This window comes from Centruroides vittatus, unplaced genomic scaffold, assembly GCF_030686945.1.
Source record: "Centruroides vittatus isolate TY-2023 unplaced genomic scaffold, ASM3068694v2 contig_5, whole genome shotgun sequence".
NCBI classification, from domain to species: domain Eukaryota; kingdom Metazoa; phylum Arthropoda; class Arachnida; order Scorpiones; family Buthidae; genus Centruroides; species Centruroides vittatus.
In genome coordinates this window covers 2,400,188-2,422,778 of record NW_027122286.1, presented here as the reverse complement: position 1 = coordinate 2,422,778, position 22,591 = coordinate 2,400,188, and the positions used below count along the sequence as shown (strand labels likewise).

Below are 22,591 nucleotides of genomic sequence, written 5' to 3'. Positions count from 1 at the left end.
AAGTTTAACACTAACTTCTGAAAATTTTATCTTTCTCTATTAACAATTTTGTCTCTAGGTATAATTCTTCAGGCTACAAGAGAAATTTGTTTAGCAAAACCAGTCAAACAACTTTCTCTTTGGCCAATTTCATCTCAAACGAATTAAATACAAGATTGACCAAAATTTCCTTAAAAAGTTAACATAACTGTTTGTACCTGGTGTAATTAAAACTGACTTCCTACTTTCAGTCTAGAACATTTCAGCAAGGCTGCTAACAATTCAATAGTAATGTGGGGCAACATGGACATGGCTTAGTCTTTCATAAGGACAATTACCAGAAATCTATGTGATACAAATTTGTCCATGTACTACTATGAAGATATAGAATTCTATGCACAAGGTATACTTTCCTTCTTAAATTACTGAAACAAATGAATCAATGTATGTGATGAATATATGGAAGTATAGTGTGTATACCTAACTTCATGCCACCACAATACCCAAGCAATGGAAGGAGGTCACAGTTTTGTAGTAGCCCTCAATTGGAACTTACACCTAGTGTGTTCAAAAAGTAATAAATTATAATTGTTAAAACAAAAATGTCCTAAACAGAATGTCCTTAAACAAACACATTTAACTAAGTTTTGAAATATTTAATAGCCTTTCTATACACTTGCAGATAAATAATAATAATATTCATTCTTATTTGTTAAACAGTATTAAACATCTATATGGTATTGACCATAATTCAGACAATAAAAATGGACGGCAGTATGCAAAATGTCACGTTTGTGACTCACAATGTCAGGCACAGCTAACTTTTGAGACTTAAAAAAAAAAAAAAAAAAAAGATTCTTAGAATCAAAAAGTATTTATCATACATCCTTGGATTTATATACAATGGAAAATTGTTGTTATTATAAACATATATTTTTGTTCTGACTTTCACAAGTTCTTTAAAGCAAGAGACTAGGCAGAATATAATGATGATGTTTCAATAAGCTAAAATTATCCATTTTTAATGGAATAAAATCATTATAATAGATTCTATAATTACCTGCTGAGCTAGTGATGATAAACTGAATTTTTAATGTTTTGTTAATTGTCCAAATATATACAAATTATGAAATTTAGTAAACTGCCTTTTGAAACAAAAAAGAAATACTATTTTTTTTTTTAAGATAATAAACTTTTTTTTTAGTTTTCAGTAAATAAAAACACACTTACAAATGGAAGTCCTTCTTCACATCAATAAACAACTAGCATAAAATTGCTTTGTTTTGTACAGTCATTCATATATATATAAAAACTGATTATTATTATTTCCTTTTTCATTTACTCACGACTAGAATATTAAAATGATATTAACAATTATTTCGTCATTCAATGATATTTTATGTATGAACTGTTATAAATATTTGCATAAAGGATAAATTTTCGAAATTTTAACAAATTCGCACAATAAATAGTATCATTTTAGTGCCGCATATCTCCACAGGTACTGGCCCCGTATTGTAGTCTCTTTACATTTATAATGGAAACAAGTATCTTCCATAAGAATCGATACTTTAAGATATTAAAGGATGACCCTTCACTCGTGGTCTTGCTCTAAACCAAGACATTTTCCACTCCATCATTTGTTTGATCAACTTTTCTTCTTCTGAAGTAAAATGAAGCAATACTGAAATTGCCTTTATAAGATGTTGTGCCTGAAAAAGTTTTAAATGTATTTTCAATGACAAAACAACTTCATATTTATACAGGGTGACTATCCCCAATCTGAAATTCCAAAATTTTTACTTTGCTTTCACAACAGGAAGCTCTTTAGAACAGGATTGTGAATTACTGTTCTACCATGAAAGATAATGCAATAGTGCATGTGACCACAACATACTGTTATGATTCAGTAAACCATCATATTGTATGGGCAAATGTATTTGACTACTAATTTTGTTAGGTTGTTTATATATCATAATTGTTCCTGAAACTGTGTTTTCACTGTGTATTGAGTATTGAACACAAGACTGTTATTTATTAAACACTTGGCTTTTTCCACCTTTATTTAGTCAACTGAATAAAGGTGGAAAAAGCCAAGTGTTTAATAAATAACACAGTCTTGTGTTCAATACTCAATTGTTTATATATTGTTAAAAATATCAAAAAGATCTGACACTGACAATTCTATTCAACTAAATCATATCATGTAGTCCAAAATCCAAAACATTCTTGGTTCCAAGAATTTCAGATTAGGGAGACTTAATCTGTACTTAAATTTATAAAATGCTTTACCTCATAATCTTCACTAGTCATAAATTTGAAGATGACATGTTTTAAATACTGAAAATTTATGTCATCATCACCATCAACGTGATAGTTTTTTTTGTTTGGAATACTTTGAGACCAACCCGATGATATTCTGCTATCTGTTGGCTGAATCATTGGGATTTCTGCACTATCAATGGGTAAGATTCCATCAGTCCCTGACTGAATTTTCAGTTCTCTCTGTAGTGTTTTCTTCATATCACTTAACCTTTGTTGTTGTAGTTTGATCATCTATAATTGTAAAATTTAGCATTTAAATCTCAAACTGAAAGTTGCCTTATATCTAATTTATAAACAATAAAATAGCTTCATAAAGAAATATATTTTCTTTTTGATAATTTAAAACATTGTGCTTGTGAAACAAAGTGCATTCAATCAGACACTGGGCAGCTTTTTATCCTTTATTTATTTTTTTAGTTGATATGTGTTTCAGGCTCACGATGCCTCTCCTCAGTCAACTTCTGTTCTGTATTACACATTAGCCAATTTTGAGTGATATTCTAACATAGTTTTACAACCTGATTTTAGAAACTATGTTAGAATATCACTCAAAATTGGCTAATGTGTAATACAGAACAGAAGTTGAGTGACAAGGGGCATCGTGAGCCTGAAACACATATCAACTAAAAAAAAAAAAAAAAAAAAGGATAAAAAGCTGACCTGTCTGATTGTCTTTATCGTGCTTGTTGAAACAAAGAAAATATATATTAAAAAGTGTGTGTCTTATTTTGACATATTAAAGAACACTGTCAAATTTCCTATAAATAAAAACAAAACCTATCCGAATTATGTGAATAGTAATGCAATAATAGAACAAATATAATGAATATTTAGAAAAATGATCAAATTAAAATTAGTATACTATATATTGTCATAAAACAATGACAAAACACTTTAATTTTTTCAATTCAAAGTTAAGTAGATAAACAAAACAACTGGATGCCCCGACTTTTGGATCACTCAAGAACAAAGCTCTAGATTCCAAAATGAAATTAATTTCAATTTTGAAAGATTGGAGTCCATTTCATTTCCACCCCTCAAAAAATATCCACTGGAGACATTTTCGACATCAGGTTGAGTTGTACTAATCTCTAAAAATCCAATATCTAGTGTGATGGAAAGCCTTTATCTCTTAAGTTATTGGTGAACACTGGCTTATCACTATGTGAGATCAGAAATAATGACAAGAGTTTCTCAGAACATTCCAGTTGCCAAATAGGAACATAGAGAAACACCTTATGAGATCATCAGGGCGATAAAGAACATAGTATTGGCTCAAATCATAATGGTGTTTGTTGTAATTTTGGGCCATAAGCATGGGTGTGTGGCCAAGTTGTATGCATCCTCTAGGAACATGTAAATCAATGAGACATAGTCACCAGATGTCCCAACATAGCTGATAGAACAGTGTCCACAGAGGCTGCAGCATGCTGGCCATAGAAAAGGAAGAATAGGACTTCTTGCTTCAAGTTGTTTGTGAATGTGATGAAAGATAACACTTGATTCCATTGGTGACATCAACATCAAGCCTGTTGGCTAACACCTGCTTGAATCATTCAGTGAGGCTACTGGTCTGAAGATAAATTACTGTCCAGTGCATTGTATGAAGATGGAGAGCATTTATTAGACTAACTGAATAAGAAAGGGACAGTCTTGGTTGCTGATGAATTTCTTCAGTGTATCATGTTTTAGGATAACTTCATTGACTAAGAAGTCAGTAATATCAATGGCTTTCAAGTTGGCTAAAGCTTATGCAACTGCATAGCAGTTCACATAGCAACAAATACCAATGATGTCAAAGGAATACTTTGACATTATCTTAGCAATTATTGGTAAAACAGCAAATAGAAAGAAAAGAAAAAAAGATTAATTAAATTAAGTAATGATATTTGCTTTCTATTATTAATGTGGAGAGTTAAACTTCTTTTCTTTCAATATTTTAAACAGCACTAATGCCTAGATTTGTACTTTTGTTAGTATCTGCCTTTTCAGTCTCTTTGTCACTACAAACATTTGAAGTACTTGCTACATTTTTCTTCAAAACTCTTCTCTCGGCCAATGCTCCATGATTTTTCAATTTGGGATATATACAATACTAAAAACACTATAAATTTATATGATTCCCACTGCATTTTTATTTGAAAAATACTTAAAATATCATAAAATGATTGTAATGCAAAACTCTAATAATCTTTGACTGATATGTCCACTTACATGCACAAATGGGTATATCAGTCAAAGATTGTACCTTTATCAAAGATTCATCATCTGTAGTATGTTGTACTATTGCACCACACTACAGATAATGACACATTAATTAAAAGACTTTCATTGAAAACCATCTGTTTTAGTTAAAAATAATGTAACTTGGCAATTGATGCAAATCATGTAATACAGATGAAAAAATAAGAAACTTTGAACTTTCTGAAGATTGGTGGTTGTAGAAAAGTTGATACTGCTTGTAATTTGTCAGACTGACTTTCCCATAAATAAGATGCCAAGAGTGTTTAGCACATTTTTTGATGCAGCTCAGATGCAGATTTGCGTATTAAAAACATCTGAGGACTTAACAAATGCCGAAGGAGAAGCAAAAAATCATGTCATCAACTACATCATCAAGGTAACAGAGACAAATATTTCTTGAGTCTCCTTAATAGCCTATCTATTAGATATTCAGAGATTCCAAGCCTATTTGTAGAGATCAAATAGAAGAGTATGAAAACTTATATAACCTATCAGGAATAATGAAGCCTGTCTTTTCACACCCTTGCTTATTGACTTCAAATTTGCCAACTGGATTTTAGGTTCATTGATACTTGGTCTTCTGTAGACAGTCTAGGACAATGTTAATTCTAGGAAGTGGGTAGAAGCATTTCTTAGTAACAATTTTTAATTTTTGATAGTTGATGCAGAACTGTCACTGCTTATTGGACTTTCAGTATGATGATTAGCAAGGTCCATGAAGATTCAAACGATTGAATTATGTCTACATTCATCTGAATGACATTTTCTACATTTACTCAATGATTCTCAATAGCACAAAGCATAGTAAAAAAAAAAAGTCATATATGAGCTAATATAGTTTTGCATTTTAATGATTTTGTTCTATTTATCTACTGCTTATAAATTCACATACTACAGACACACATTTTAATGCAAATCATTGCATAATTAAATTATAGTTTTCTGTGTTGATGTATAATAACGTGAATATTTACTTATTTAAATTAGAAATAAAATATAAAAGTTATACTTTACTTTATTTTTATCCATTAACTGATTTTCCAATTCCGTCAATACAGATTTTAGTTTATTGATGTTGTCAGAATTTTCTACATTTTCAGCAAGTTTAATTTCCAAATCTTTAATCTAAAATTAAAAAATTTGTTATTTTAAAATGTTTTTAAAAGTGAAAAACTTAATTATTAAAACATTTATGAATATCATTAGTTGAATAAAAAAATAAAAAGAACAAACAACTTTTAAAATTTATTATTATTATGTTTTATAAATATTTAACAAGTTGTTTATGCTACACTCTTGATAATACATCTGTACAGAACATAATATGACCTATTGCAAATGGGAATGTAAACAATTATTTGTGTATCTTATAATAGAAATAAATACTTAAAACTGATATCTGAGCCCCAATTAACTGAGGTTTTGCATTTTCCAAGGCACAAGTAAGTAAATATTTTTCTTCTAATTCATAAAAGCTTTGCCATGAACACACTAAGCACTTAAATACTTTAGTACTCTTAACCTAAACTGTATACTCTAATGGACTTTTTAGAGAAAGTTTAAAAACAATAACATTTATTACAAAACATCTTGTTTCTGTTATGTTTTATAATTTAATTTTAATATGAATGAATTTGTCTCACATTAAAATGTAATAATAAACATGTGTAATAGTTTTAATAATAAAAATGTTAGTTATATAATAAACAATGTAAAAATATATGATTAAGCCTGTTTTTATGCCTTGGTGAATTTAAAGTGATACCAAACAAATCTTTTATATTTTAGGTTAATCATTGACTTGTGTAATCAAATAATTCACTCCCAACTACCTTTGAAAAAACCAGTAATAGTTAATTGAAAACAAACGTTTTCGACCGTTAACTCTGTCTTCCTCAGGTTATAAGTATTGAGATTCATTACAACTTCAAAACTCTTTCAGAACGTATTCAAACTTTCGAATAGAACCTTTGTGCGTTCGTGTTGACATGAAATCATACGTGCTGTTGACATATGTAATACGCGTGGCGCAATAACACAATGCAATTACATTCCATATATAAACGAAGGGATAGGGATGTACATTAAATAGAGCTGTGAGGAACTTCCCCTTCGTAACAAAACTTCCAAACTTGAGAAATGTTACATGCATCTTTAGAATTGATGCAGGTTGTGCGCAGTCCAGCTTTGTATATTTCCAGAGTTTCCAGGGATCGTAGATGGTCCAATCGGTGGGAGAGTTTAATCAATTCCGCGTTTTGCAGATCAGCACTTATGCCCGGGGTCTAGGCATACGTGGAGAGGGCAGTGGTGCCTCTGTTGTGCTCAATATCATACTTGTGCTCGCGTAGACGCTTGTCGAGTGACTGTTTCGTTGAACCGATGTATACAAGCTCTTTGAAATCTGCCATCCCATAATGGAACAGAGTATACCCCCGGTGCCATTCTTTTATCTACGCTGTCCTTGGAATTGCGCATGAGGTCATATATAGTGTTATGCCTCTTGTAAGCGATCTTTTTGTTGGTGTATGCAGCAATTTCCCTGTAAATGGAGTCTAGGTGTTTATTATATTCAACCATGACACATGATTGAGTGATATTGGAGTCGTTAGTGCGTGTGTTGGTGTTGTCAGTATGATGCATTTGTGTATAATATGCAGACGCAAGGTTATGAACCAATGTATGGCTATAGCCGTGTCTTGTGGCTATGTTCTGGATGTGCTTTATTTCAGATGTGGTGTCCTCGATTTTGGAGTGGTGCATGAATGCTCTTTTCGTAAGGGCCTGGAAGGCAGCTACCTTGTAAGAGAAGGGGTCCTCTGAAACGGCAGGGATGAGTAACGGAGTGTAGCATGGCTTGTAATGGACCTTAGTAGATATTGTGTTGCCATCTAATTGCATATGGATATCTAAGAAGTTCGCATTTGAGTTGCTTATTTGGTCAAGCTTGATGTGGAGTCCATACGGGTTGTTATTCATCGCATCGATGAACCTGTTTATATTGGGCTTAGTTTTCCATAAAATAAAGATATCATCGACGTACCTCCTATAAATATGTATGTCAGAATTAAAGAGGGGTATGATTCTTTGTTCCAGTTTTCTAATGACCAACTCGCATAAATCGCCCGACAGCGAGCTGCCCATCGGAACACCACGTTTCTGAAGATATGTTTTGTCGTCGAAACAGAAAAAGGAAGTGTAGCACAGAATGTGAGCTAATTCCAAGACTAGTTTACGGTGCGTTCCGTGCGATGTTAGTAAGAGGTCTCTAATCGCACAAAAGCACGGTTGGATTTTTATCGACGGGTACAATGAAACAAAATCGAGAACAGTGATGTATGCCCGGTCAGTTACGTTGAGGGGTCTCAATGCATCTAATAATTCTTGTGGGTTCCTGACTATCCAAGGATAATTGTTTAAGTCGTGAATTATGTGCTTGTGCACTGCCACATCCAGCTCTCTAGTGGGAGATCTTGCCTTGTCAAGGACCGGTCTCAAGGATGGTGTATCCTTGTGAGTTTTAGCGAACGCAAATAGCCTGGGGGTATCAGGGGAAAGCGCCACTGCCCTGTTAAGGTTCAGCTCTCTGGCTAAACAAGTTTGTGTAAATCTTTTCACACGTGCTTGTAGCTTGTTGACAAATCCATCATCGATGCGTTCACATTCTGTGTCGTTGATGCATGTTTGCATCATGGAAGTGTATGTTTCTTCTTCAATAAACGAGAGCTATGCCGGCTAAGTTATACAAAAAGATGGTTCTAGCCCTAACTAGGGCTAGGGCTAAGCTGAGATTCCTTACGATGTGCAAGAACAAAGGGTTGTTCCCCATGTCCATTCAACGAATACGTCTTCCAGCTGGATGTGAGTTGTGTTACCCAAGCTTAGAATATTATGTTTAAGAAAGGCAATACGCTCAACACGCAAGACTGTATTCTCTAAACTTAATAGTGTAATCAACGTGGAAAATCAAATACACAACCAGGATCCTGAATTACTACAGGAGATCCATACGAGGATTGTTACTTTCCAATGTAAGCTTGCCAAGAATGGCACCGGGAGTATACTCTGTTCCATTATGGGATGGCAGATTCCAAAGAGAGCTTGTATACATCGGTTCAACGAAACAGTCACTCAACAAGCGTCTACGCGAGCACAAGTACGATATTGAGCGCAACAGAGGCACCACTGCCCTCTCCACATATGCCTAGACCCCGGGCATAAGTGCTGATCTGCAAAACGCGGAATTGATTAAACTCTCCCACCGATTGGACCATCTACGATCCCTGGAAACTCTGGAAATATACAAAGCTGGACTGCGCACAACCTGCATCAATTCTAAAGATGCATGTAACATTTCTCAAGTTTGGAAGTTTTGTTACGAAGGGGAAGTTTCCCACAGCTCTATTTAATGTACATCCCTATCCCTTTGTTTATATATGGAATTAATTGCATTGTGTTATTGCGCCACACGTATTACATATGTCAACAGCACGTATGATTCCATGGCAACATGAACGCACAACGGTTCTATTTGAAAGTTTGAATACATTCTGAAAGAGTTTTGAAGTTGTAATGAATCTCAATACTTATAACCTGAAGAAGACAGAGTTAACGGTCGAAAACGTTTGTTTTCAATTAACTATTACTGGTTTTTTCAAAGGTTGTTGGGAGTGAATTATCTTTTATATTTGTAATTTTTAATTTGAAATGGCTATGGCCATTCATTTTATCCAAGGTAGCATTGGTCCATATTATCTCTGATAATCAGTATTCTACTGTAAAATGGACTCTAGAGACAACAAGTAAGATCTATGTGCAATACTATAGTTCAGTGACTACAGTAGTACCAATGTTGAAACTATGCATATATGAAGTTTTTTTTACATAGTAATTTTATCAGTATAGAACTAATCTATTTTATTTTATTTACAGGTCCAATTAGTGATCTCAAATAGTTCCCATAGGAAATAGAATACTTTCTTCTAACAGCTGATATTATCTTTAATTCTGCAAGTCAATTCTGCAGTTTACCTTCTATCACCATTTGAGATGACTAACAGGATGTGTAGATAAAATAAATTAGTTCTACATATATATATATTTTTTATTTTGTTAATTTTATTTAATTATCTGTACTGTTTTTGTGTTTATCCCTCATATTAATTTTGTTGTTTGAGAGAGATGTAATTATATAACTAAATTAATAGTACATATAAAAATGTTTGAAAAAGCCATATTTCATCCTAAAAAAGTCAAGACAAACTAAAATGTTTGTATAAACATACATGTAAGAATGAACCATTATTGTGAAGCACACCATTTCCCCAAAATTTTGGTTATTATTATAGATCTATTTATATATATTCTTGAATTATTATTAACATTATAATTTTAATCAACCCCTAACCCTTTAATCAATTTATTGTATTTTAACCCTTTTTCAGTAAATCTCAACAAGTCAGAAATGATATCCTAGCAGCATAGAATGGTTTGTGGTTTTTAGAATGATTTTTTATTTTTGCAATATCTTGCTTAAAAATTGTGTTAGATTTGATCTGTTTTTTGTCACAAACATATCAATGTTTGTGACAAAAAACAAAAATCAAGCAATGCTGTAAAAGTATTTTGCCCATTTTTCTGATTTTAGGGACTCCCTTCTAAATTTTTAGCAATATCAATTAAAAATAATTCAGAGAAAAAAATTAGAATAAAAAAGTATCCATTAATTGTTATAAATCTCACAACAAGCAAAGGAAAATACAAAGGGGATGACCATGATTTCTCCTTTTTTCAATAGTGTTAGATGACAGATGCCACTCTTTTCATGTCACATGGTTGCATATAATTCTTAATAGACAAAAGAGAGAAGGATTAAAGGATGACCAAATCATGCTTATTGCAAATTACCTCAACTTCCTCTGTAAGAAAATCATGATTGGTCAAAATGAAGAATAAAATAAAAGGAAATGATGAAAATCAGATACTTAGTGAGGGACTAAGTGAAGGAGAAAGAAGACAAAAAGGTGGAGAAAAAAGGGAGAGAAAGTAAAGGAGAATGAGAGAGTGAGAGAAAGTGAAGGAAAAGGAGAGAGGAAGAGAAAACAGAAAGAAGAGAGGGAAAAGAAGAAAATCAACACAGCATCCAGAAAGGAAGTCAACTCCTAGAAGAGAAGACAACTCTTTCCCTGGTATGCTGTGAGTCACGAGATTCAGATATCCCCACTAGTACTGCCATTCTACTAATAGAAATAGGCTGATTTCCGAAAACAGATTCATTTGTACTTAATTTAAACTGAATTCTAATGTTATGTTTCGTCTTTCCATAATAAATTTTCTTTTTATTCTTAAATTAGTCTAATTTGATTTTGCATTCCTCTTGAGAGGCTCATTCCTGGACCTCAGAGTGATTCTTACCCCCCATGCTTTACCTATCTGCCTTTTTGTTTTTTCTTAACTGGAGGTGTGTCCAGTAACACACACCTGGTGGCAGGATCCTACTTTAAACTTCCAGAACTCAATTTCTGATGGCCTCCAAGCTTCCACATTATTGATTTACATACATTTTAAGAAAGTTTTAATTTTTAAAAAGTCAGTATTAAATATTGTTTTGTCTTTAATTTAATTTAAACACTACTTGAACTTTAAAAAAAAAAAAAAAAAAATATGTCAATAATGCAACAGGCAGAACACAATAACCAGAGCAGAAAGAATATAAATATTAAGAGAAGTAAAATGAAGATATCTTTTCAAAAATTACACAATTTTATATAATTTTTAGTTGAAACGATAATCTTTGTCAAAACTTTGCATGTAATTCAAGGATGATTTGTTGTTCTTAGGAATATATATATTTTGAGCACTTTTTTTTGGGTATATCATGACGTTCGTAAGTGCTCAAAAATGTGAGAATTTAACAGTCTTTGGAGAGAAAGAAATTTTTCATAATCAATTTAAATAATATATATAATAAATCCTGGTTAATATTACCTATGGTATCGAAGATGGAGACGGGGAAATTTTTTTCCCTAGCGACTCGTCGGCGATGGGGAAATTTCTCCCCTCTCTACTTTCAAGATGGCCGCGTTTCCGGTAATCTCGAATCAGATTCTCGAGTGATAATCTCTACTGGGGGCGTACCCGTACTATCTGTCGCATTATGCAAATTAATACTAATTTTTTGACGAGAGGAAAGTTTCGACGTGCGGTACGTCTATCGAAAACCGAAAATTTATTCGTAAGAGAAGTCTTTTTTTTTTTTTTGATTTAGGTTTGTATATTTCGAGATAATTTGCATTTTGTGTGATAATATTATTAACGATAGCTGCGTTATTTAATTTGTAGTTTTTTTTTTTCACTCAAGATATGAGTGATATAGATATTAATTCCGAAGAATTTTGGGCGGGATGTACTTTCCAGACTTTTTTCCAATTGTTGGAACACGATTATACTGAACTTGGACTTGACTCACGAATAGACAGAGGGTTTAAATTAGCTGTCAAATTGGGGTTACAGCACACTGTAAACATTTGTTCGAAATGTTCCAAACCGTGCAAAGTAGTATATCGCAACGACAGAAAATCGTGTGCGATGAGATGCCACAAATGTTGGAACTTCAGCTCTGCCTTCGACGGTACGTTTAAAGGTAAATGTGGAAACTTACCGTGGAATTTGATTTTGTCGTTTATATGGCATCACCTTACGCTCGATTGCTCTACAAATATTTCTGCTAATGCCGCCGGAATATCTAACAAAGCTGCAGTCGATTGGTCGAACCATATCAGATTTGTAATGCTAGTAGCACTACATAATATTCTATCGTTCAAAATAGGAGGACCAAATAAAACTGTCGAAATAGACGAGACCGTTATTTGTAAAAGAAAATACAAAAAAGGTAGAAAGCTTAAAAGCACAAAATGGGTCGTCGGAGGCATTTGCCGAGAAGATAAAAGCTGTTTCGTTTGCCAAGTAAACGACAGGTCGGAAAATACTCTCAATTGGATTATATCGAAATTTATTAATTCGGGCACTACTGTATTGACTGACGAATGGAAAGGCTACTACAATATCGACAAATTGGAAGGAATCGAAATATCACACAGGACGGTTAATCACTCTGAAAATTTCGTCGATCCAAAAACGGGAGTCCACACCCAAAATATCGAAAGACTGTGGGGATATTTGAAAAATAAAAAAAACCTTCCAAAACACTATACAGAAGACCTTTCCTATTCTTACATGTACGCATTTATGTATAGAAAATACCTGAATTGGCCTTCAAAAAAACTAGGAGATCGTTTTTTTACCTTCGTTCGACATTTATGGAATATATATCCCGGACGTGGAAAGGAAACAATATGGAAGGAACCCGCGACAGTCCCAGCAGCCCCTATAGCGGAAAAACGTTCGGAAAAAAAAGGAATGCGGGGGGGGGCAACTAAGAAGATTGCAGAGAAAAGTACTACTAAAAAGAAACAGAAAAGAACGACGACATCAAGTATTTCCGAGTCTTCAACATCGATTTCAACAAAGCGTCGAAGGACCGCGAAGGACCAACGCTAATGTAAGTTTATTTATACCATCTATATATATATATATATATATAAACTAGATGTTAAAAGATATTTTAAACTATTTTAAACATATATATATATATAATATATATATATATATATGTTTAAAATAGTTTAAAATATCTTTTAACATCTAGTTAAGTATAATTTATTGTCGTCGTCGTCGTCGAAGGTCGCCATCTTGTTTGCACGTTAGCTTGCGTGCAGACAAGACGGCGACCGGAAACGTGGCCATCTCGAACGTAGGGAAAAAAAATTTCCCCGTCGGCATCTAGTATCTAGGGGGAAAAATTTCCCCGTCGCCATCTTCGATACCACGGGTAACATTAACCTAAATCCTTTATATTAAAATCATTTTCATTTGATAAACTGTTTTTTTGGTTACAATGAATACAAAAGTTGTATTGCCACATACATTGCAATCACTTCAAAAATAATTAATTCACATTTTCTTACTATATCTTAAATTGTGTATAATAATAAAGTCTTAAAAGTATTTTAAATCAATTTTTTGGTTACATATACTGATATAATATATTGCAGAAAAATAATAATCACATACATTAAGAATATTTAAATTATACCTACTTTCATTTCATGTAATTCTAATTCACTATTCAACTGATGTATTTTTTCTTCATAACTTTCTTTCTCTCTTTCCCTCAAATTCTGTTCTTCTTTCAATTCTTGTTTTGTAATCTCCAATTGGTGAGACAATTCAGCATTACGTACAAGTAAATTATCTTTCTCTTAAAATATAAAGTTTCATTTAACATATTGGGTACATGAAAAAATTATGATAAGCAAATTAATTACCCTGGCTGACATTTTGCAATTCTATTTCTTTCTCTTGCAAGTGAGAATTAAGTTGTTCTTTAGCATAGCTGACTGAATTGTAATCCTTTTCTAATTGGCTAAACTGAATGTAGTAGTAAGAGATAAAAATTTAAGAATTTAATTATCTGAAGAATAAAATTTAAAATATATAACTTTTTAATTAAATAAATCTAATTATTCCTAAATTTTGTTCACAAGTTGACAGCATAGTTAATGTAACAACTGGTTGACACCACTTCGAGTTTCATACTTCTCCAATACCAGCTATTCTATAATATTACTAACAAACTAAATTCAGTGTCTCATAATAAAATCTTTCCGATTTTAATATCATTACTAATTATAACAATTTTTTTCTATCTTTGTAAACAAAATATTTTTGCTAAAAATTATGCTACAACTTTCTTGTAATATGATTTCATTAATTCAAGAAAATTATTACACTCCATATATCAATTTAATAGTTTGAGAAATATTAGGAAAAAGTCGAGATATCATCTGTGAAATCATAAATATTTCCAGAAATTGATTATTATATAACAAACCATCTTTTATTATTTATTGTTGTTTAGAACAGCAGTCTGCAACCTTTCTGATTTCACGGACCACTAAACTCACAATTTTGAATCCTGCGGACCACTATCATGAATTTTTTTATACAATACAAAACCTGTAGAATAATGAGCATAAAGTTCAATTTTACTATAGTAATATGAAACTCACTTGTTTAATTATAACAAATTAATTCAAGCCTAAACTTCATTGCTGCTTGCTTGAGGTAAGTTTATGGATTCTTAGTGCTTTTCCCCCGAAGGATGACAATCGCACTCATAATATGGTTTATTGTTCATTATTTATTGATAACAGTCACTTTGTGTTTGGTTTTAGATTCAAATAAAAAAAAACCCCCCAATAAGTAAAAAAGCAACTAAGCATTCTGCATTTCTTCTGTAATATTTCACACAACCTTCAGTTGATAAATGTCCAAATTTCTCCACAGACCACTGGTTGCAGACTGATGGTTTAGAACACGATATACTAAAACTTTTTAAACTATTCTTTTTGCTTGTTTAGGAAGAATCAGAAGCTGAAACTGCTTCAAAAATTATTTATTCCTATTTTCGTATACTGACTTCACCTTTAAGCTGTATTTAATTATTTTTGTGTATTTATTTCCATTTATATAATTTTTTAAAACATTATTTAAATTTAATAAAAATGTGCTAAGTATTATTAATATTTTAAAAAATTACTTTAAAATCATATATTGAATGAGTTGAAATATAAAAAAAACTATAAAAATTACTACTTATATTTGCATTATGTATATATACTTTATCTTTCCATGGTAAGTAAGCTCTAATTATTCAAAAAACCAAGTAAACCAATAAAAATAATTTTTATTAACAAAAATTAAAAAAAAAAAATAAATATATATATAATATATATATATATATATATATATATATATGTATATGTATATATGTTGCAGTCAAAACCAGTTTTTAGTTAGGATGTGTTTTAACTAGTTGAAACTACTTTATACTGGATGTCTTTGTTATATCTAGAATTTCCTAGTTATAACTAGAATTTACTGCTGTACATGTTTGGATTTTAGTTAAAACTAATTTTAGTTACATAAATATGTTTGGGAGAAATAAAATTAAGTAATGATTGGGATTAAAACATTTGTATTATTTAACACAATATTTATTGAAAATATTGGTCACACATCTGTGTTATTAACATTAATTAAAGTCATACGAAATTAATCACACACTATACGAACATTTTTGAAGAGAATCACAGAGCCATGTTGGAAATATTAACACTAAAGCAGCAACATCAGTAATATTAATTAAAGTCATACAAAAATAATCATTCAATAAAGGAATGTAAGTATCAGGGCTGTGGAGTCAGTAGATATTTACACAACTCCGACCCCAACCAGGGGCAGACTTGTTAACAAAGTACCTGAAAATTCTGACGTCATCACGTGACCTCAGAATATTAGCATCAATAAATATAGTTGTAATAAGGATGAAAGTGTTAGCTGAATGAACTTTGACCTCGATAGAAACAGTTTTTACTAAGCCATTTTGTTAAAACCCGTTTTGTCTAGTTAAAACTAGTTTTAACTCAAATTCATTTTTGACTAGAAGTAAATTCTAGTTATAACAAAAACATCCAGTATAAACTAGTTTCACCTAGTTAAAACGCATCCTAACTAAAAACTGGTTTTGACTGCAATATATATATATATATATTTATTTATATTTATTCAGATACAGTAAAAGATTAGTAAATTTTAGATTAACTTGAGTAACACAATATACAATTTATTGACTTCATAATAATATAATTAGTAGAAATATTATAAATTTAATTATTTTTAATAAAAACATTACCTTAATTTGATGATCATTAATTTCTTGTTTATATCCATTTGCTATTTCAGTAAGCTGAAGACATTCTTTCTCCCTTTCAGAAAGACTAGACTAAAAAATATCAAATATATGAACCTCAATATATACCCATAAAGACAGATTTACAAAGTTTTGTTTTCATGAAGTTATTACATTTACAATATTGTTATTTTAATAATTAGCATTATAAGCCATAAAATAAAGAAACAGCATGAAATACAAATAAATTGATATTAAAAAAATTAATTAATTTTCACTTTCATTATTATATCTATATTTGACACATATTTTATTTGATTCTTTATTATTCTTGTGAATCCAAAAAGTTTGAAAAAGCAATTCCCACTCACAATATAAAAGCCTAGGATGTATAGATTTTATACTTATTTGCTAAGGAATGACAGCAAAAAAATTTTATTTTTGATAATTAAACTATTATGTCTGTAAGAGCACAAAAGTTTGTTGGTATTGGTCACATGATAACATGCAAAGTTTGGATAGTAAATGATAGTGGAATAGGGGAGTAGATTTAATTGAAAAATAATAACAGATCACAGCATGAAAAGATGTATAAACACTATTTCTCTAATATGTATGTACAACAGGACTTTTAATTTTAATTAAATATTTTAAATCAAAATAGTTTTTATAATTATTTTTACTAATTAGCATTGGATAATCTGACAGAGAAACATTAAGGATTGAAATGACATCCTTCATAAACAGTTTTCTCAACCCCCAAATTTTGTTTTGTGACCCAATTTGGAGTCACAAAAAGTAATATATATAATATATATATATATATTATATATATTTGGGGTTGAGAAAACTGTTTATGAAGGATGTCACTTCAATTCTTAATGTTTATATATATATATATATATATATATATATAATAAATACAGTAGAGCATCGATTATCCGACCCCGATTAACCGATTTATCGGTTAATCGACCTCGTTCTAGTCAACAAATTCAAATGTCCACTAGTGATGTGGCGCTACAATATTTGTTTATGTCTTTGCTACTTTAATATTATTTTTGTTAAATTTTTGCATGTTTTAGCTGACAGCACTGGCTCGACCATGAAAGGGAGGCTAGTATTTAAACCAGGCCTAATACACTATACTAATAATGTATTTTTTCATACTTTTCGGTTATCCGACCAACCCCAGTCCCCAATTAAGTCGGATAATCGATGCTCTACTGTAATAATAAAGAAGTCCTTCTCTAGAATAAAAGATACATATTCTGGATCTTCTATAACAAATACATTTTCTCATTTTTTAAAGATCAATATATATTGCTAAAAGTTTAAATTTAAAAAAAGCAACAATTCAGATCATAAAAGGAACAAAAAACTAGAATTGTTGCAACAGGATCTTCCATTCTGCATCTTTAACAGACTTTTATTATCTTTTGGAATGTAATCCCTTTATATTGCTGTTTAGTCTTATGTAAAATAATTTCACACTACACAAGATTTTAGAAATACCTAACTAAATGAGATTACCCATATTTAAAACTAGGTTTGAATCTTTGAATGAATTAAGTTACACCAATATCAAAAGTGATAGATAGGTCTTTGAAATATTTTAAAATAATTATCACATTGCAATATTAAAATATTTACTTATAGCATTTAAAAATTTATCTTAAAATCATGTCAGCACAAGACTTGCATAATTTAAGTGTCATTTGTTTTCATTTGGAAAATGGTGCAAGGATTATTTTTTATCTTTAAATCTAGTTGTTGTATATCATGATGTGAAATAATAATATACTCATCCTTTTCAGCCATCCTAAATTCTTGAAACACAAGTTATTTATTTTATCTTGTCTGTGCAAATTAGAATTTTCACCACTAAAGGGTATCAATTTAACTGGAATCTTAAATATGGGTATCATAGTATCCACAAACAATTCTAATTTTAATTTTAACCATAATTCTATTTTAACCAGAGAAATTTTAACCATAGTTCTAAAGCAATTTTTCAACAATAATATATTATTAATTTTTGTATTAGTGGAGAAAATCAGCATATCATTGTCAAAAACTTGTTCTATAATTATTTTTAAAACATCTCAGAAAATATGCAATTACTTCTTAATTAAGAGAAATAATAATAATAATAATAATAAAATAATGAAACTCTAGATGCATTTAGAAATAAACGTAATTATTATTTTCAATTATGGTGTGATTCTGATTTACAAATAATTGATTTACAAGAATTCAACACAAAACCAATGCTTTATTTTACTCCTCTTCCCAATTTTTAAGACAAAGCATTCAATATGAATATCAATTAATATTTACAACAACAAAATATTCTAATTATGAGTGTGACGAGATTGAAATTCTTGTACATTTCAATTAGTTAGTTTTTAGGTTCTATTTCTAGTCTCCATTTTTGTTTTTATTTCACTTGTATTATATATTTATTTATAAGAGATAGTACCATTTATTCTAATATAGTTGGGCAGTTTAGTGAACTATCTCTACTTTACAAACCTCCTATTGATGATTACAAATTTTCTTTTATTCCATTTTACTTGTTTTCTTATTTATCTTGCTGGATTGTACCAAAACAATTTACAAATTTTGATCATAAGTAACAGAAAAAGTTGTCTCTATTTACAAGATTGCAATTTACATCAAATTTTCAGGAACAAGATACACTCATAAATCAGAGTTACATTGTATGAATCAATTCACAATTTTTAATTATAATAGATTATATTAAATATACTGGAAAATATTAATTATAACAGCTTTCAGTAAATTTTTGTCTGTATTGATTATTAAAGATGATATTGTGTAATACATTCAGAATTGAAATAGATATCATTCAAACTGCCAATATAAATGAAACATGAATAATATGAACAACACAATATATTGTTTCAAATGCAATTCAAATCTAATTGACCAAATCTTTTTTCATTATTATTATAAATTAGCTAATTATAATTAGTTAATTTAGTTAACAGTATAATTAAAATGTGAAAAATTTTTAATTAGTTAATTTTACCTTCAATTTATGATTTTCATCTTCTAATTGAGTAAGATATTTTTCGACTTCCAATTCTTTTTCCACATGTTCAGTTTGTGCAGCCACCAAATCATTCTGAATTAAAATTATTCAATTTATAAAATAATAACAAACTATAAATATATAAAAGTACTATTGAATACTATATCATACAATCCTATTTTTTGCTTCTTTACTGCCTTTCTCCCATTCTTCTTTCGTTCGACTCAATTCTTCTTCCAGATGCCTTATTTTTGCTTCTAAATCCTCTTGAATTGTCTTATGTGATTCTTCTATTTTTTCAATGTTCTTTTCATTATCTGATTTCTGAAATTTTAGACGTTTATTCAACCAGATATTTATTCAATTTAATAATTAATCCATAAGATTACTTATTTAAAACATCTTAAATGATATCAATAGTTATTATTATAAATATCAGTGTAAAAATTAATCATAAAAATATTTTAAAATTTAAAACTTACTTACTTTTTATCTAATTTAAAATTAAATAAAATTTAAAAAATTATTTATATGAATTGTTTAAAAAGTTCACTTACTGTTTTTTATTATAAGAATATTTAAAATGTCTATTATTAATTTTTAAATCAGAAAGAACAGTTACTACTATTCAATTAAAAATATAAATATACAAATTTATTAGAATTAAACATAATAAAAAGAAACTATTGTTAACAAAAGTATTTTGTAAAATCACTGAGATTACTATTTTGTTCAAAAATTAAATCAATAAATATTATAATTCTGTAAAAATAAATATACAAGTATCCCTCATATAACAGTTAGGTAGTTACATTCTGAAAAAGTACCATGTTATGTGAATCCTTGCTATACAAAACAAAGGACTAATCAAAACAGGATTAAGTTCCAAAAATTAGCATAAGTATATTATTCTTTTACATTACTAAGAGAAACATTTATTAAAGCAATCAATAATTAACTAAAAATCACAATTAAGAGTACCCTATTATGCATTAATATTAATTTTAGTTAAATGAGGGCATTTTCTTTTTCCAAAGTATTGTCAACATGTCCTCACAACCACGTCAAAATACTTTTTTATAAGATAACAGGATAGCAATTTTAAGACACTTTGATAGCATTACTGGCATTCAACTGGACAACAGCTGTAATAATTTACATATGTGTCTGAAACACAACTGTATGCTGAGTTTTTCAATAATTGGACAATTCTATCTGAGTGTGTAACTTTTTCTCAATGAGTATAAATTCAACACTTGAATGCTTTAAATGTATTCCAACTGTGAGAAAAGCAGATTAAAAAAAAAACACATCATTTGTTGTATGCAAGACTTCCCAAACACTATCATTTATTAAAATGGCTAAGCAGCCTATAAATTTCAACACAACATCTTTAGTGTATTTCCATGTTTTTCAACATTTGTATGAATTGTCTTTATTTTAAATTTAGTGTTATAACATACTATATATTTTTATTAAAGCAATAAATATTAGCAACTCAAAATGAATTTATCTATTTATCTATTATATCTGAATTAATATAATCTGAAATGTTTGTTCATATGAATTAGGGTTTCTCGTTTCCCAGTCTTTTGCTTGTCCCGGGATTCCGGGATAAAAGTGAACTGTTTCCCAGGATCCTGGGGAAATCCCAGGATAGAATTAATTATTTTTAAGATATACAAAATAGCTTGAAATCAAATGATATAATTATTTTTCATTTTTTAAAGTAATCTAATATGTTCTACAACCTCCAAAATCACATTAATAATGCTGTGTAAGATATATATTAAAAATTATCTTTGAATTATGTAGAAATGTTCACTAATAGAAAAATTGTATTAAAGTTTGCTGGAAACTGCATACAACAACAAGAAAAAAAGACTTTGAATTGAGTTGAAAATTTAAAGAAAAAATGAATTTAGATCAAACTTCTAACTTAGAAGGTAATTTTCGTTTTTTAAATAAAACATAAAAAATATTACTGTAAATTATTATAATTATAAGATTTTAAAAAGCAAAGATGGTCAATACTCCGATCACTCAATCTAATTCTTATTTTAGTAATGAAAAGTCTTGCTACTGAGAATGCCCTTTCCGATTCAATTGATGTGATTGGAATCGTGTTTAATGCATTTAAGAGAAAATAGATGTTATATGTTTTTTCACCTGTAGCCTGGAAGATTTCTAGTTCGTTTTCGAGATTGTAGTACTTCTTTTGCTCTCTAGTATTCTTGATTTGTCTATCTTGGCTGCTTTAATAGCGGTATTAAGCTTGTAGCCCGATAATTCGACAGTTTGTTTGTCTTTAATAATCAGGTTTATGAAGAAAAACTTCATACTCGTTTGCATCCTTGCCAATTTGCACAATCTGGCATAATGCAGTTATTGAAGCTACTGGGCACGGTTAAAAATTAAGACAGCACAAGCACAATTATTCCAGATATTACAGGTTCTGACAAGTAAAGAATTTTCAGAGTCCTACCACAAATAGGCTACGTATTGATTATTGACCCTTTGTAACATGCCATAACGAGGAAAAAATTTAAAAAACTAATAAGTAGGTTTAAAATTAATAAATACAAATTTATTCTGACAGTTTATGAGTTAATTATGCTTTCTATTTGCAAAATTTCCTGAACTTTAACACAAAATAAGAAAAAAGTGAATTTTTAAAAAATTTGCGGGATTTCCTGGGATAAGAAAATGACCAGGATCCCGGGATCCCGTTTTATGAAATCATTTTGAATATTTATCCTAATCAAGAATAGATGATATTTGAGAAAGTGCATTCTTTATTTGTGTCATAAACCCTAATATGAATATTTATTATTTACCATTTTTGTTAAATCTCTGTTTTGTTTTTGAACAGTATCTTCCATTTTCCATAGTTCTTCTTCCTTCCTGGAGAGTGATAATCTTGTTTCTTCCAATTCTTCTTCTAGACGAGAACATTCCTGACTATCATCTGCCATTTTCTTATTTAAATTATAAATCTGTAAACATTTTTATTAAAAAATATTTTTTCAATCAATTGAAAATAAAAAGATTGTTTAAAAATGTTTTAGTGTGAACCTGATTTTCTAAAGAAGTAATTTTCTCACTCCAAGTTGTCTTGATTTCAATTAGTTGTTGCCTAGATTCTTCCAGTTTTTTTTCCATACTTATCCTCT

The 22,591-nt window shown here is 29.9% G+C and overlaps 1 protein-coding gene across 2 annotated transcripts in view; it reads right to left on the bottom strand.

Annotated features, from left to right (window-relative positions):
- Positions 1-620: 620 nt before the first annotated feature.
- The window catches only part of LOC136978210 (golgin subfamily A member 1-like), a 59,280-nt gene continuing 37,309 nt past the window's right edge, over positions 621-22,591 (bottom strand). For both annotated transcript variants that reach the window (XM_067273867.1, XM_067273868.1), the window contains 10 exons: positions 22,494-22,589; positions 22,256-22,414; positions 19,590-19,742; positions 19,416-19,511; positions 16,364-16,453; positions 13,935-14,037; positions 13,707-13,867; positions 5,563-5,673; positions 2,272-2,535; positions 621-1,691 (listed from right to left, as the gene is read on the bottom strand). In XM_067273867.1, the coding sequence (XP_067129968.1) occupies positions 1,551-1,691; positions 2,272-2,535; positions 5,563-5,673; positions 13,707-13,867; positions 13,935-14,037; positions 16,364-16,453; positions 19,416-19,511; positions 19,590-19,742; positions 22,256-22,414; positions 22,494-22,589 (1,374 nt within the window). In that variant the 3' untranslated portion in view covers positions 621-1,550. The remainder of the gene's footprint in view (positions 1,692-2,271; positions 2,536-5,562; positions 5,674-13,706; positions 13,868-13,934; positions 14,038-16,363; positions 16,454-19,415; positions 19,512-19,589; positions 19,743-22,255; positions 22,415-22,493; positions 22,590-22,591) is intronic.